This window comes from Galeopterus variegatus, unplaced genomic scaffold (assembly GCF_000696425.1).
Source record: "Galeopterus variegatus unplaced genomic scaffold, G_variegatus-3.0.2 Scaffold4525, whole genome shotgun sequence".
In the NCBI taxonomy this organism is placed as follows: Eukaryota; Metazoa; Chordata; class Mammalia; order Dermoptera; family Cynocephalidae; genus Galeopterus; species Galeopterus variegatus.
This window is the reverse complement of record NW_007730636.1, coordinates 100,177-116,153: the sequence shown is the minus strand read 5'-3', so window position 1 is coordinate 116,153 and position 15,977 is coordinate 100,177. Positions and strand designations below refer to the sequence as shown.

Genomic DNA, 15,977 nt, shown 5'->3' with positions numbered 1-15,977 from the left:
GCACACTGCTACAGTGCGCCACTTGGGAGTGCGGTGGCGCTCCTGCCGAGGGTTCGTATCCCACATATAGACCGGCGGCTCACTGGCTGAGCGAGGTGTGGGCGCAACACTGAGGGTTGCAATCCGTTGCCGGACATGAAAAAAGACAAAAAGGAAAGAAAAAAAGAATTTGAGGAACTTTTTTTTTTTTTCCTTCTTTTGTTTTTTTCATGTCCGGCAACGGGATCGCAACCCTCGGTGTTGCGCCCACACCTCGCTCAGCCAGTGAGCCGCCGGTCTATATGTGGGATACGAACCCTCGGCAGGAGCGCCACCGCACTCCCAAGTGGCGCACTGTAGCAGTGTGCCACCGGGCCGGCCCCAAAAGTGCCTCAAATTCTACATCTCATCAGAACCAGGAAAGGAGGTAACAAGTTTTCTTCAGGGGTAACCTCCACAAGTTATAAAACGTCATCTTTGACAAAGGCGATCGTGTGAATTACTGAAATAATCGGAAAAAATGCCCATACTAAAGGCAGCTGAATTCTACTATGCTTTTATTCATCTTTACCTTGGCAGAAGTAACTCAGGCCAAAAATCACACACTGAATGTTATAGGCCATCATGAAGGAACTGAAGACAATTCAACACTCTGGCCTGTCCCCAAGTGCTTCTCTGGATCATAACTTCTCAGAATTCATTCTCAAGCGATGGGAATACCGTCAAGCCACACAGACACCCAAAGGTGAACCAAAGGAGAGGTGACTAAGTCACAGCCAAAGCCAAAAAAGGCACTTTATCCGCGTACTTCAACAATCATAACCACATTCCCACACATACAGGTTGAGTATCCCTAATCTGAAGGTGCGAAATCCAAAATACTCCAAAATCTGATGATCAAAAGAAATGCTCATTGGAGCACTTTACATTAGGGATACCAAATCAGTAAGTATAAATATTTCACTGAACAACAACAACAGAAATCCAAAATCCAATACACTTCTGGACCCAAGCATTTCGGATTTAACCCATACCAACCAACGCTTGCAAAGAATACCCATTAGAGCTGAAATCTACACTACTACATGTGGTGGCTGCTGGTAAGAGAACCCCATCTAAAATGAGAGATGTATTACTTTGAAGCAAATCCCAGACACGAGGAAGGGGAGTGAGTGGGGTGCAGATGAACCAGACTGGACATGAGATGGTACTTGCTGAGGCTGAGTGACAGGTCCATGGGGTTCATTATATAATATCTCTACATTTGGATATGTTTAAATCTTCCGTGTTAAAAAGTAAAATACAAAACAGAAAGAGAACACAAGATACTCAAGAGATATCTTCAAGATACTCAAAAGCAAAAACAGGCTTCTCTCACTAAGCTTAATTTCAGTCCTCCACAACAATGGAGAGGAAATAAACACCTTCTTGTACTTAAGCAATGAGGTGGAAAAGTAGGTGGTGCATATCCTAAGCCTTGAAAATTCCTTCAGAAAAAACAGGTTAGAGTATTAAGGAAATGCTGTCCCCTTTCACAATTCCCTCTTCCCATGTTTCTATCACACACTCTGAAGACGGATCTGACTTTTCCAGAGTAACATGCACATTGCCTAAGAGACAGGGGAGAAAAGCCACGTGAAACTCAATATTAGAAACTGGAACCTGCTGAATGACAGACAATGCATCCTGAGGAGGCAAAGTCAAGTCTCGTAAGCTTCTCAGGACTCCAAAAAGATATCCACTCAGGAGGCTCTGGGACCTGAGTCAGTGCTACGTGCCTCAGACATTCAGTGAACATCCAGCTGCCTAGAGAACCCACTGAGAAGGTAGAAATCCAGTAAGAAGGCAGATGGGAACAAAATTCACAGCACAAGTCAGAGGTGCCTTAAGAGAGGCTGCTACAAAGTGCCTCTGGAACCCAGGTGAGAGGAAGGGGCTTGAGGCCTGCTTGAGGAGCCAGGGGGGCGACCAGGGAGAGGGTCTTAACAGATGGACAGGAGCTGGTCCAGCACCACAGGCTGCTGGTGGAGAGGAGCACAAGCAAAGGCCCCAGGTCTCTGAGGCCTGGAGAGGGGGGTACAGCGGATTGTGAAGGGCATCGCACACATGCTGAGGAGCTCAGATGTGACCCTGTGGGCCAGTGCTTCTCATATTAGCTGTGGAGAAATTTTCTACCCATCAAGGCTGATGCTCACTCTTGCTTTTTGCACATCTCTCCTCGTGCACAGGTAACACACTGCGTGCACCAGCACAGGTGGGCAGGCCGCACTTGGAGCAGCACTGCCACAGACAACTCCAAGAAGACTTCAGCAGGCAGGGGTGCAGCGTAGTCCAGTCGTTTTCTTGGGGGGTATGTCTGACAGCAGTGTGACAGGCACAAATGGGAGGACCGAGGTAGACAGCAGTGATGGTGGGGAACAGGGACAGCAGATAGGAGGCTATTGCACTAACCTAGGGAGCAGATGCCAAGGGCCTGGCTAAGACTCTGGCAAGGGGGACAAAGAGAAGGAGGCAGATTCAGGAGGTACTTCCTACGTCTACATGACAGGAGTTGGTGACCAACTGCGTATCAAGTGATGCTCTTCTCCTTTCCCCCTTGATATGGGGGCCGTGACCCTGTTAGCACAGGGAGGAACTATGGAAAGAGGCACATGTTTAGAAAGGCAAACTCACAGGGGAATGAGATTATCTTCAAATTTCAAATAACTAATTTTCTTTCTTTTTTTTTTTTGTCCTTTTTGTGACCAGCCGCACTGCGCTCAGCCAGTGAGGGCATCGCACCGTCCATCCCTATATAGGATCCAAACCCGCCGCAGGAGCGCTGCTGTGCTCCCAGCGCTGCACTCTCCCGAGTGCGCCACGGACTCGGCCCTCAAATAACTAATTTTCTTCTGACCCTTCCCTCCTAAGAAACCTCTAATATTAACCATTCATGAGATATCTCAGGAGTTTGGGCCCATCTGGCTAGAAGAGTAACCACATTGCCTATTTAGCAGATTTTTATGATTAGTAATGAATGGTTCTAAATTAGACCAAGTCCTTCACGCCTATTATTATTGAAAATGAGATAGACTAGAATAGAATAGGGTTACTAAAAAATAACCTGTAACGTGATGGAGATTTAAGCATCAAAAACCAGCATTAACTAATCAGTGTTTCATGGTAAATGCAAGAAGCCCTAAACCAGCCCTGGAAATACTAAAGAAAGTCCATTCAACTCCATCAAGCCAAAGCAAGCTTTGTAAAGCTCATCTAAAATAAAGCATGACAGCAAAATTCTCAGTTTTCATTTGGTCTGGAAGTACAGAAATAAAACATACTCAACCCTGTTCATTGGTGAAATTTCAGAGAAAGACAGTGATGTTGCATCACAGCAAAACCAGGGCTTAGAAAGATTGTACCTAAAGTAAAATGTCACATCTCAAATCAGTTCCAGAAAATAAACACAACTCATTTTCTCTACTAGGCGTAATTTGCCACTATGTTGTAAGAAACAATCATTTCTGGGAATAGCAACATATGTTTGGTTGAGGAACAAAAGCACCTGCAAAAACCACTGTGGAAAGAAAAAAAAAAAAAACACTCTCAGTTTGTTGGCTCCTGAAAAAAGTAAACAGTTAGGAAACCACGAAATGGAGTAACAGATACACATTCTGAAGAAGCCCAGTTTGATCAGTTAAAGGTATCTGTTTGCATCAGCAAGTTTCTTCCATTCAACTTTGAATCCCCCCTTCGACTCAGGCCCCAGCCAGCACGCTCCCTTGCCTGGACTGGGGCAGCAGACTCCAGCCTGCTCTCCCAGCTTCCTCCTGGCCCACCAGTTCGGTCTCAACACAGCACCTTCTGATCCTGTCAAGTGCAGGCCAGGCGTCTTCATGTGCTCAGGCTGCCATAACAAAATACCACAGACTGGGGGGCTTAAACAACAGAAATTTATTTCTCACAGTTTTGGAGGCTGGGAAGTTTGAGATTATGGTGCCAGCAGGGTTGGGTTCTGTGAGGGCCCACTTCCCAACTTGCACACAGCTGCCTTCTCACTGTGTCCTCACATGGTGGAGACAGCAAGCCAGCAGCTCTGGTCTCTCTTCCTCTTCTCAAAAGGCCACTAACCCCTTCATCCATGCCCCCCCTCCCGCCACCCTCCGTTTCATAATTACCTCACAAAGGCCCACCTCCAAATACCATCACACTTGGGGGCAGGGCTTCAATATATGAATTTCAGGGGTGACACAAACACTCAGTTCATAACACCAGGGCATGTTGCTTTTCTGCTCAGATTCCTCCAATGGCTGAAGAAAAGCCAATATCTTTATACCAGCCACCAGGCCCTATACCGGTGGTCTCCATGTGGATGGTGCTGCTTGCTCGGGAATGCTCAGAAAAATCTGTGAGGGCATTTCCTGGTGGTCACAGAGACTGGGGGATGATACAAGCACTAAGTGTGGGGGGCCAGGGACACTAGGTAGTATTGCACAATGGAAGACTGCCCGGTGTCTGCACGCTGGCTCTAATGTTCTGCCAGATACACAAGCCAAATGCCTTAAATAATTACCACAGCCTACAAACTAACTGTTTCAAACATAAGCACAAGGGTACTTTTTCCATAATTTCATATACTGAATTTTCTTGGAATATAACTAGTGTATAAGTCAGGTAAGACTGCATTTCTTTTGTTTGGAAGATTACCAAGAGTTGTTCACCATCTTGGAAGTCCTTGCTGCATTCGTATCCACCTGTATCAATAGGCAGTGCGTTTCACTCACAGGTAGAGTGTCTGTATGTGTCTGAGTATTTACATATTAAATTATGTGATTAAAAATTACTTTCCTATTATTTCACTTTTAGATTACCAGTTGGGTAATATATTTCTTTTTGAAACTGTGTGCTTATGTAGGTTACTGTCTACAAATTTCAGTTCAGGACAGTAAGGGGGCATCGTTATAATAAATGTTAGGTAGAAGGAGTCCAGGGTCTCTCCTGCCCTATATGATGGGCCCCCTGTGATGTCTGTGAGCTCTTCTCATCTCCTACTCCACTCCAGCCACACCGACTCCTGCACTCTTCCTTTGCCATGCCAAGGACACTTCCACCTTTGCCCTGCTGTGCCACCTGCCTAAAAGACTCCGTTGCCTACTTGAAGTCTGGCTCAAATGACGCCTTCTCAGTGGGGCCTTCTCTGTCCAGAGGTGCAGCCCCCCACCCCCACCTGGCACTGCCCATTCCTCCTCCCCGTTTCATTTTTCTCCACTGCTCTTGTCACCACTAAGGAATTTATTTCCCATTTCCCCACTGAAATGAAAGCTCTACGAGGGTAAGGGTTTTGCCTGTTTTGTTCACTTCCTGTATCCTCAGGGCCTAGAATAGTATTTAGATACTTTTATCATCTATCTACATATTAATACTTTAGAAATACCAATTTTGAAATCTTTAGTTATAAGCACAAAATTTAAATTGAAAACTCAGGGTATCTATGTGTTACTGTCTTTAATCTTTGTACGGAAATAGAAATTGAGGCTACTGGTATTCAGGGCTGAACTGAAACAAGCCGGCTGACTCAGAAAAACAACACTGAGACTTAGGACATAATGAACTCACTTGAAATCATTGCATCTTTATCGGATTTCTCTAGTTCTTCCTGTAAGTGTCTTTTAACCCCTCCTTCCTCATCAGTGGCTGGACTCCACTGATCTATTTCTGGCATGCCTCCCAGCCTTCCCCTGCCGGCCCCCTCCCCATCGCTTTTCAGGTAGGCCTTCTCTTCTCTAGCTGTCCACGCTGCTACTGCTGCTGGATTCACCTGCAAGCAGAGCACCTGTTGAGTCACTCACCTGCTCCATCACCTTAATGGCTCCCCACTTCCTGTTCAATCACATACAAATAGCTCCATGCTACAATAAGGCTCCACATACCCTTCTGGCCCTCCCTCCCTCTAACTCCAAAGTGTCCCTAAGCTTCTGCTGAAGAGGACCAATCCCTGCACACAGTCCTGCTTCCTCCTTCGCTCTTTTCTAGGCCTCACTCTGACTAAAACTCACTTCATCCCCAGTCTCACCTCCAACACCACAGCTTCCCGAAGGCCCTCCTGCCCTCTCGACAGGCATGGGCTCACAAAGCGTTACCAGCACCTCTCTTCAGTGTTACCGTACTCTGCTGTGTGAAGTTCTGCATGCTTGTCTTTGCTCCCTATCAGACCATGGGCTCCTTGAGGGCTCTGCCTTTTTCTTCTTTGTGTCCCACACGGTATCTTTCACAGTCTAGGTTGTCTAAGTACATGTTAAATTCAATAAAAAGGAGGCAAATTGTCTCAGCTCTAAGTTACAGGAAAGAACAGATTGATTCTTATGTTTGACTAAGTAACAAACAAGACAGATCACAGTTTTGCTGGACACAGCCAAGGCTACTTATGGAAATGAAGACGTAGAGAAGATCAACGTAAAACAATATATGCAGGGAAAAGCAAAGCAGGAGAGTAAAGTGGCTCAGGGCAGAGATGCCTCGCCTGGGACCCTGAAACTGAAGAACAGGTCCTGACATCCTACAGCCAAAATGTTTCTCTCAGTCCTTTGTGACCTGTTGATTTAATCTTTGCACAATATATGAAATTCTGAAATTTAAAGAACTCTGCTTTCATTTCAAAAACATTAAAAGGCTTAAACATGAAGGAGAGACAGCACAGATAACATTCTCGGAGCCTATAATGCAATGTCAAAAGCTGGCTCTACAGTCTTCTTGTGGTTACTCACTCCTGAGAGAGCGGGTTCCTTTGGCTGCCATAGAAGGCCAAGCAAGTGACGCAGCATGGCCTGGGGAACCTGGCTGCCATCGTGCATGAATAGTAACCAGGTTTGCTGCTGAATTCACAAGATGACATGCATCCTTCTGACGTATGCCATTATTTTTCCATCTAGAATACTGTTTTGAAACACTTTATTAAGGGAGGAAAAACACTTGCTCTGTTCGTGAAAATAATGAGTCACAGAGTAGTGACGAAAGAGAACATGCTGGTCAGACCAGACCCTAGGGCCAAAAGACAATTATTACCAGACAGAACAAGAGAGATGACTCTGGAAGACCCAAATCCTGGGATCTGCATGGCTTTATCTGGGAAGATTACTTTGGAAATCAAATGCAATTTGATTGTGAGCCCAGCTGTAGGGCTTGACGCTGCAAACCACCATAATGAAGATAAGATCATAAGATGGGCATGTGGTAGCTAAATGAGAAACAAGCTCAATGTTTTACACACACACACACCCCCCCGCCCCCCACACCACAACAAGCCAATAAAGTAGTTAACTTGGACAAGTGTCAAATCTTACAGCCCTCAATTATTTCAGCCTCTATAAAAACAAATGAGTAATTTGAGGTGTTGAGAAAATACCAGCTTGTAATTATGATTATAAGATTTTAATCATTAGAACTTAAATTTAATGCAGCACGTCTTCATGAAGACCAGCCAGCCAGAACTATTAATAGAAAGGCCTAGAGCCATTTAAACATGAAGTCTGCACAGAAGCAAAAACCAGAAAAACCCACAAAAGATAAAATGTGCTTCTCCAACTGATGCACTTAGTGGATAATCACAACAATTCAAACTGTAAACACCCTTTGGGTAGAATTCCTTTTCCTCTCTTTGATCCCATTCTCCTTTTTTATTTTATTAAATAATATATAACTGTTTTCTCTTTCTCTGGAGTATGTTTACTTGGAGGCAGCTAAGCAAATGTCCATGACGCTCGAAGATGAAATCCAAGTTACCTTCTTTTAATGTCCATTTGATTGAGCCTGTCCTCTTGCTGACAGCATGCAAACTGCCATCCAGGGTTGACACAAACAGCAAGGTTTCAGGAAGCGTCACTGTGCTGGTGCTTCCAAAAATCTGCAAAGAGACATAGAAGAATCTTCATGTCATTGTGATTCTTCGCCTTGGACATGTGCAATCACAGACCCCACCCCTGAAGTTATCCTAAAATCCTCCATCTTACAGATGAAGAAACTGAGGTTGGAGAGCCCGAATTCCCATTGAGGGCACATGTCTAGACAAGAGTTGAGTTAGGACTAGAATCCAGGTCCCCTTATTCTATATAAGCTGTAATCCTACCTAACACGACAAGGACAGGAATTCTAAAATGATCCATGGGAAGCCTCCACCAAAACAGAGGAGGAACATATGTATGCTCAGCTTACTGACTTCCTTCTCTCAGGTCTATTTTACTCTCCAAAACCTGGTCATCTCATAAGACTCTATGATAAAGAAGAATGCCAACGCCACCCCCCAAACATGCACTCACTCACGAAATTTAAGAAAGCAAAGCATAAGGGGAAAATCATGAAAGCAAAACAGGAAAAATAGCTTTCACTATATAAAGAATTTATATAATAAAACACCATGATTCCAATTAAGACATGTTACCAAAGGAAATGAATAAAAAGCATAACCCCAAACTGTTCCTTGCTTATAACCAAAATACAATTTAAATTAAAATGTACCCTTTTAGAGGAGGGAGGGAGGTTTCGGTAATGGGCCACAATAACCAACCACATTGTATATCGACAAAATAAAATTAAAAAAAATAAAAATTAAAATAAAATTTTTTTTAAAAAAGTACCCTTTTAGGGCCGGCCCGTGCCTCACTTGGGAGAGTGGGTGCTGATAACACCAAGGCCATGGGTTTGGATCCCTACATAAGGATGGCTGGTTCGCTCACTTGTGAGAGCGTGATGCTGACAACACCAAGTCAAGGGTTAAGATCCCCTTACCGGTCATCTTTAAAAAAAAAAACGTACCTTTTTGCTCAATGAATTAAAAAATAAACATTTTAAAGAAAATAGCCAAAGTCTGTGAAATTAATTTTCTCATCCATTTGCTGGTAGCACTGAAAAGGATAAGTTAGTACAATCTTCATGGAAAGCATAAAAGTGCTCTACACCCTAAAGAAATAATTCCAGACATGGAAAAAGCTCTGTACACAATGACACTCCTTACATCCCATTTATAAAAACAAACAAACAGAAAGAAAACAAATTTCTAATAATATCTAAATGGCTGAAATAAACTAACAATGAAATGTAATCATTAAAATAGCACTTGGAAAAATCTACAATATAGAAAAATGCTTCTATATATTATCAAGTGAAAAATATACAAAATTTGGTGTACAATGTGGTTATCATTATACTGAACAGACTTTTTTTGGTCTGCCCGTCCTCTGGCTTTGCTAGAAACTGTACTCTGATCCACAGGGTTTCCATGGGAACACGTGTGTGTGTATACACATGTATGGGAAGGTGACAGCTGATAAGGTTTCCCTTTTGAGGAAGGGGCCCATTCAGCAAAGCCACCCTTGCAATGAGATTTTCTCTTCCTTTGTCACTATGCTATCCTCCAAATTAGCTCGTTCCTGTGGGTCTTTAATCAAAAACAGGCCAAAACAGCTTGCTTATACTGCAACAGAATTTTGGCACAAATGCTATTTTTAAAATAAAGGAGTACAGCTGACTTTTAGCATTAAACACAAAAGGATTGGAGGGGAGTTACCTGTGCATGGGAGCCTGACCCACAGTGCTTGGTCACTCTGGGTAACAGCCAGAATGATGCCTAGTAAATCCCTTAAAATGGAAGGCCCCGGTGGCTCTCTCCAGGGCAGCCAGAAGCAGCAGGACAAACACTCCGGTCTCTGCAGTCCTTTTTCCACGGTGCAGACCCACTGGCAGAGGAGGGCGAAGGAGCTGTCAGAACCTCGCTCATCCCATCTCTTGGGTGTACCTGGCCTGGAGGGGGAGAGGTTCAGCCCTTCGCCTTGCTGTTGGTTCTCACTGCAATAGGAGAACCAACAGCAAGGCTTAGTGCCACCTGCTGAGTCTGTTCTCTGTAGGAAGCCTCAAATTAGAAGAATAAGAGTCTTCTTTTAATTTTACCTTTGGAACTAGGAAATTCATCTCAGAGTATGAACCAGCCAGGAAAACAGAAGCATCAAGGGTGGTGCCTGCCTGGGACTAGCTAGAATTATTTTAGCCCACAGGGTCCAGATGGTGATGAGCCACATCTGGACCTGCTCCCACCTGAACTGAGGAGCATGTATGGCCCAGAGAACCTGGGCCTGAAGAACAGTGGCCCTATAACAAGGCCACTGGGGCCATAGCTAAAAGAGACAGGGCTGTCTCCTACTGAGGAGGGGGAATAGCCTTGCAGCTCCATGAGGGATGGCTGGGTTATGTTAGGTGGGGCAGTTTGGAGACTGAGTAGATGAAAAGGGCAGAAGTATGCATCATCCCTGGGGGCTGAGAAGTGGAAATCCCGGCAGACCCCCCACCACCACCTGTCAAACAGTTGCCGTGGGGATAACCATTTTGAACAACAGGTTTTGGGATCTTGAAAATTGAGATGCACCCTCTGGGTGGCTAAACTGGAAAGAAATAAAAGTTGAAAGAGTTTTGTGAATATGTTTTCCTCCATATGGAAAAAGCTGGATGAGAGAAAGAAACACAGAAACAGAGAAAGAAGGGTTGGCCGGTTAGCTCCCTCAGTAGATTGTTGTGCCAATAACACCAAGGTCAAGGGTTTGGGTCCAAGTACCAGCCAGATGCCAAAATAAATAAATAAATAAATAAAGCCTACAGTCCAGCTATACTGAACTAAATGCCCCCAAATTCATACTCAAAAGGGTCAATATTTACTATAACATATCAGTGCTCCTTCACTACTAGTATGGAAACAAAAGCCACCTGCCTTGCCTGAGCATCTTGGAAACCACAAGAAGAGCAATTGTCTACAGTTGGCTGGTGAAGCTAAATGAAACACTAATCACAAAACCACCACAGTCTTCTAGGTTAAAAATCTCAAAAATACAAGGTTTAGAGAGAAGCCGAATTTAGCAACTGAGAGCTCTGACAGTTAATCACAATGTCCACAAACCCTACCACAACTGGCAGGTTCTTTTCTTTTAAGGCTCTTGACTGTTTGAAATCAGAATGCCTGGGTAACTACTCTCAACAATGTTATTCTCTCATAAGCCAAAAATATCACAAATTTTCTGGCTCCCCCCACCCAGGCATTTTTTTTTTTTTTGCCTTTTTGCCTTTTTTCGTGTCCGGCAACAGATCGCAACCCTCAGTGTCACACCCGTACCGGACCGGGACCGGCAACGGGATCGCAACCCTCGGCGTTGCTCCCGCACCTTGCTCAGCCAGTGAGCAGCCGGTCTGTATGTGGGATCTGAACCCTTGGCGGGAGCGCCGCCGCGCTCCGAAGCGGCGCACTGTAGCAGTGCGCCCCCGGGCCGGCCCTGGCATTTTTTACAGCATGAAAATGCCTGCCTTCAAATATAGTTGCTGTAACTAACGTGAATTAAATATGTTTCTAGATGCCTTTTGTGATACTCAGCACTGCTGAGAATGTAAACATCAGACCCTTACCCAGCTGTTTCCGTGTTCAGTGCTCACTTTTCTCTACAATGGATGAAGTAGCAATAGACTCTGTGCCTATATACGCTAGTTTCCAGAGAGCCTGAAAATGGGAGGAAAAAGTGCCAATTCTGCAGATCTGTTTCAAGTTATTTGGAATCTGACTCATTTTGAAATTAGGAGAATATATACTCCTGGCTTGATGGGGATATCTAGGAAGTAATCAACAGTAACACTGTAGCAGGTGAGAATGGTAGTGCCAGGTAATCTAGTCCAGCCTAAAACTAAACATCCATTAGCTCATTGGTCCCCATGGACATCAGACTCCTCCTTAGGGTGACCCAAGATCATTTTGGAAATGCCCAGCCAGAGGACTATGAAGTCTGACAATTCAAGGCAGACGATGCTGGGGAAATGGCTGCTGGTAAAACCAGCGTATTTCACTCAGTGAGATTCAGTGGTAGAAGTGTCCTCACCGCAGCCCTGCTCAGTCAGGGTTTCAGCAAGAGTCTCCCTACCACGAAAACAAATGCAAGGCCAGGGCTGGATCCTGAAGTTCAATGTCCTGATTACAAAGCAACACTTCACAAAGTCCAGAGGCTTCACCATTTCAACAAAGGCACCACTCACTCCACCTTTACCACAAAGATGTGGAAGCAACTACCAACTGCACATGCAGAGGTGATTAAAAGGTAAGTCACCAATAATTTAATTGTTCTCTAATATTCTGAACTCAGCTCATCTTCAGTACACTTGCATTAATTAACTCCATATTTCAGGTAAGAATAAAAAAATCTTTTCTGAAATAACTTTGTTTAGAAAAAGTCTTCAGTAAAAAGAATTATGGACACAAGGGGCAGGTAAGTGTCTCAACAGCACAAAAACAAGTGAAAGAGCCTCTAACAAACACCCATCAATTCTAAACCAGTATCTGGGACTGGTCAGGCAAGAAGGCTGCTCACCACTGGCTGGAGAACAACCAGCAAAGGCCCATGGCTTGGTTTCCGTGGCCATGACAGTCACTGAAGGTGCAGCTTTTTTTGCACTCGCCCTCCAAACCCTGAAATAGGGCAGCAGGGAGACGCGCTGCAAGCTCCTCCGAGATTCAGAACACACGAAAGCTGAATGCTTCTCATCAGGGGTTTCAGAAATGCTGCACTTTCCAAAGAAATGAAATTCGTAAATTTCAGACATAACATTTCAAGAACTGGTTCCCAGGTTGAGTGGCTACCTACTAAGCAGGTGCAGGAATAAGATTAATAAAACAGTGTAGACCTGTCATTTCTAAGTTGGTGGAAAGAAGCTGTACCCTGCACACACATGTCTCATGCCCAAGTTTTCCAAAGTTATCTGTACCGGATGAGGATTATAATCTCTGTCCCATTTACAAAACTGGAGCATCTTACCCCCAGAAAAAGGTGCACACACACGCGCGCGCGCACACAGACACACACGCAAGACCCACCACTGTGAACAAGAGAGCCACACACTTCTCAGGTGGCACGTAAATCGGTCAAGTCCAACACAACTGTGCATCTCTAAAAGTTAAATCCATATGGCAACACTGTAGTGCTATTTTAGTAAGGTAAGTAAAAACAGTAAAAAGAAGGTCTGGCCCGTGGCTCACTTGGGAGAGTGTGGTGCTGATAGCACCAAGCCAAGGATTAAGATCCTCTTACTGGTCATCTTTAAAAAACAAACAAACAAACAAAAAACAATAAAAAGAGTTCAAATACAAATTTTTCTATGAATCTTCTCCTGTTCCCACCTCCACCCCAACAGACCATAGTACTTATAATAATACTAGAATACAATAATCTGGCTAATAACAAAATGTTTTTCTTGTAGGAGAATCACACTGATTTCTAGGATCTGTTCAGAGACTGGTTCTTGTGTGTGTGTGTTTGTTTTATTTTACTAATAGTCCTCTATGTTCATTGGATTAGTGGTATATTACATAATCCTAAATTTAGTTTTATTTATTTAAGGTTAAGAAAATCATTCCTCCAGACTAAAAATACAATACTTGTACAATGCTAGCAAGGGTCCTGGCATGTGTTTCCAATAGAATATCATTACACAATATTGTGTACCTAGATTCCTGAAACCTACAACCTGCCATCAACAACCAGGTTGTCCCTTTGCAGTGCAGGGGCTCCTTGCTAGGGCTCAAACCCATGGATGGATGGCCGCAGAGGTAAAGTTAAGGTAAACTAACTTAAGGATTCATTTTGGTTGGTTAATGAATACACATTGTAGTATTACAGGTAAGATCTGAAACAAGTGTGCAAATGAGGGAAGGGTTATATAAGAAAGATTTCCAAGGTATTTTGTTTTACTACCCAGGTAGGACACATGAAATCTTGAGAACAATTAAAGCTGCATGTTGCCAAATGCAGAATAACAGATTTCAAGTGGTTTCGAATGTACTAAGGAATCAGAGCTTATAATTATTACCCTTAGCAATAATGCTTGGAGGTGGGAAGGGCATTATCTGCAGGGGGATGTGCCTGTGTCAAAGGACCTAAAAAGGGGAGGTGAGATAAGACTGCATGTACAAATGAGGGGAGTGGTGTCTGATGGATAAGGGGAGGTTAGTGATGAGTACTGGCAAAGACACTGGATTATTCTGCTGGCTATAACTGGCTGAAAGCCACAGGATGGATCAGCTGATTTTAAGAGATGTTAGTAAGACACTGTGTGGCATGCCATAACATGATACCAGTCCTACAAGGCTTCTCACAAACACACACACACAAGATCAACCTATGCAGTAATGTCAATCCAGCAGGGAGAAGTACATCGAAATAGTATTCTGTAACACAGACTGTTGGCAAGCACTAAATGGTATTCAGAAAAAGGACATCTGCAATTCTTCTATCTGCAGCAATATTATCTACTTCAGACTATAAATTCAAACAAAGCCTAGCTATTTGCAATTCTGGTTGTTTTACAAAAGTACCCAGCACAGTATTGTTATCCTAGTGCCATTTGATCACATGGTAGAAGACTATGCCCATCATCGCCAAAAAAACAGTAAAAATTCACCAAAGAAGCATAAGACTGAAATCAGTATCCAGTAGGTACAAAGACCCATTAAAGCTCTCCCACATGAGTAAAAGCCTCACACTCATCAAGAGAGTGCGCTAAACTCTCAGCTCCCCAAAGGACTACTTTTCAAGGTATCTTAAGTAAAGGTATGATTAGACAGACACAAAAAGATTTTTATTCTAATCAAACCCTGTTCCCCAACCCCCATCTCATTTATACATCCAACAGCAAGGTACTTGCTGAAACAGCAAACTTATCTACAAATATGAAAACTTCTATATAGCCATCTGTACACACTGACGTAGAAATCTCACTGTTTTTGGTCTCCTGTCCGTTTCAGTGGAAGAAAGATCAAAAACAAAATTAAAACTTTGGCAATAGTAAAAGACTTTTCTTGTTTAACTGTGTCTATGTTTTAAGGATTTCAGTCTACTTCTAAATCATTACAAATTCTGTTATACTTTGTTTACCTGCATGTAGGTCAGCAGTAATCCATGAGCCATACAGTTCCTTCTAACCAGTCCATCGGCTATGTTTCCCGATATTAAGTCAATAAAGGTAACCATGACATTTGCTTTGGATGGGAGTCAAGTGTCTTGTCGGGATGCAGCAAAGGGCAAGGCCTAACTGAAGGGCACGGTGTGGTTTCCAAACAAAGCGGCTGAGAGGTAAACTAGTATTTGTGGCAATTCTGGTGTGTGGCGTAATTAACCACCACCCAAGACAGTTACAATTCTTCGGTTTAGAATACTCCTCTTCTTTAACAGATCTGACAAAAGATACCTCATAAATCCAATTTATTCCTGAGTGCAAAAGTATCCCAGTGTCACAACAGGTGAATATATTACCCTCCAAACTGGTTCTGGGGCCCCAGGCTAAGTGTCTAAATTCAACCAGGTGCAGTTCTGTTTGTCTTCATTGTCGTTCTGCCATCAAATTACGTTGCCACCGCAGGAGGAAGAAATACATCTGGGCATGAAAGGTGCCATATGAAACCCTTTACCATGCTATGGCCAAGAAAACAAGCCCTTCTTCTTAGGGTGCTGTCAAATCCCTAAGGTCCCTGAGAATCCTCGGGAGCTAGGCCAAATCCTGCATTTTAAAGATATGAAAACTAAAACCCAAGGTTACACAATCATTTAGTGGTTGAGCTTTCGAATGCAGGTATCACCACTATATTTTCTTATCTTCTCTAAAGGGAAAGAGTAGCAATTTAGATCTAGCAGCAACTGGAAACCTATCAGGCTCACTTACTTACTGGAGAAGCATCCTAACAAACTAAACCAATAAAGGTCCAAGTTGGACTACAAATTCACACGGGTGCCACCAGCCTTACAAAAAGCCAAATTTCATCCATTTGAATATGTATATTCATGTGTAGTTAAACCTATCATCAATAAGTCCTCATGTGGAAACTCCAAGGGAAAAAAAGACTCAATTAGATACCAAGTTTTTCAGTCCTGATAATAGTAACTAATCTGACACTGTTATGTTGCTCTTCACATTTGGTTAGAGATTTCTTGGGGGGGGGGGGGGGGGCGGGG

The 15,977-nt window shown here is 43.5% G+C and overlaps 1 protein-coding gene across 1 annotated transcript in view; it reads right to left on the bottom strand.

The window, feature by feature from the left end:
* ERN1 (endoplasmic reticulum to nucleus signaling 1) overlaps positions 1-15,977 on the bottom strand; it is an 84,706-nt gene that overhangs the window by 50,351 nt on the left and 18,378 nt on the right. The window contains exons 3-4 of the mRNA XM_008587754.1: positions 9,684-9,795; positions 7,738-7,858 (exon numbers count right to left, since the gene is read on the bottom strand). Of these exons, the coding sequence (XP_008585976.1) occupies positions 7,738-7,858; positions 9,684-9,795 (233 nt within the window). The remainder of the gene's footprint in view (positions 1-7,737; positions 7,859-9,683; positions 9,796-15,977) is intronic.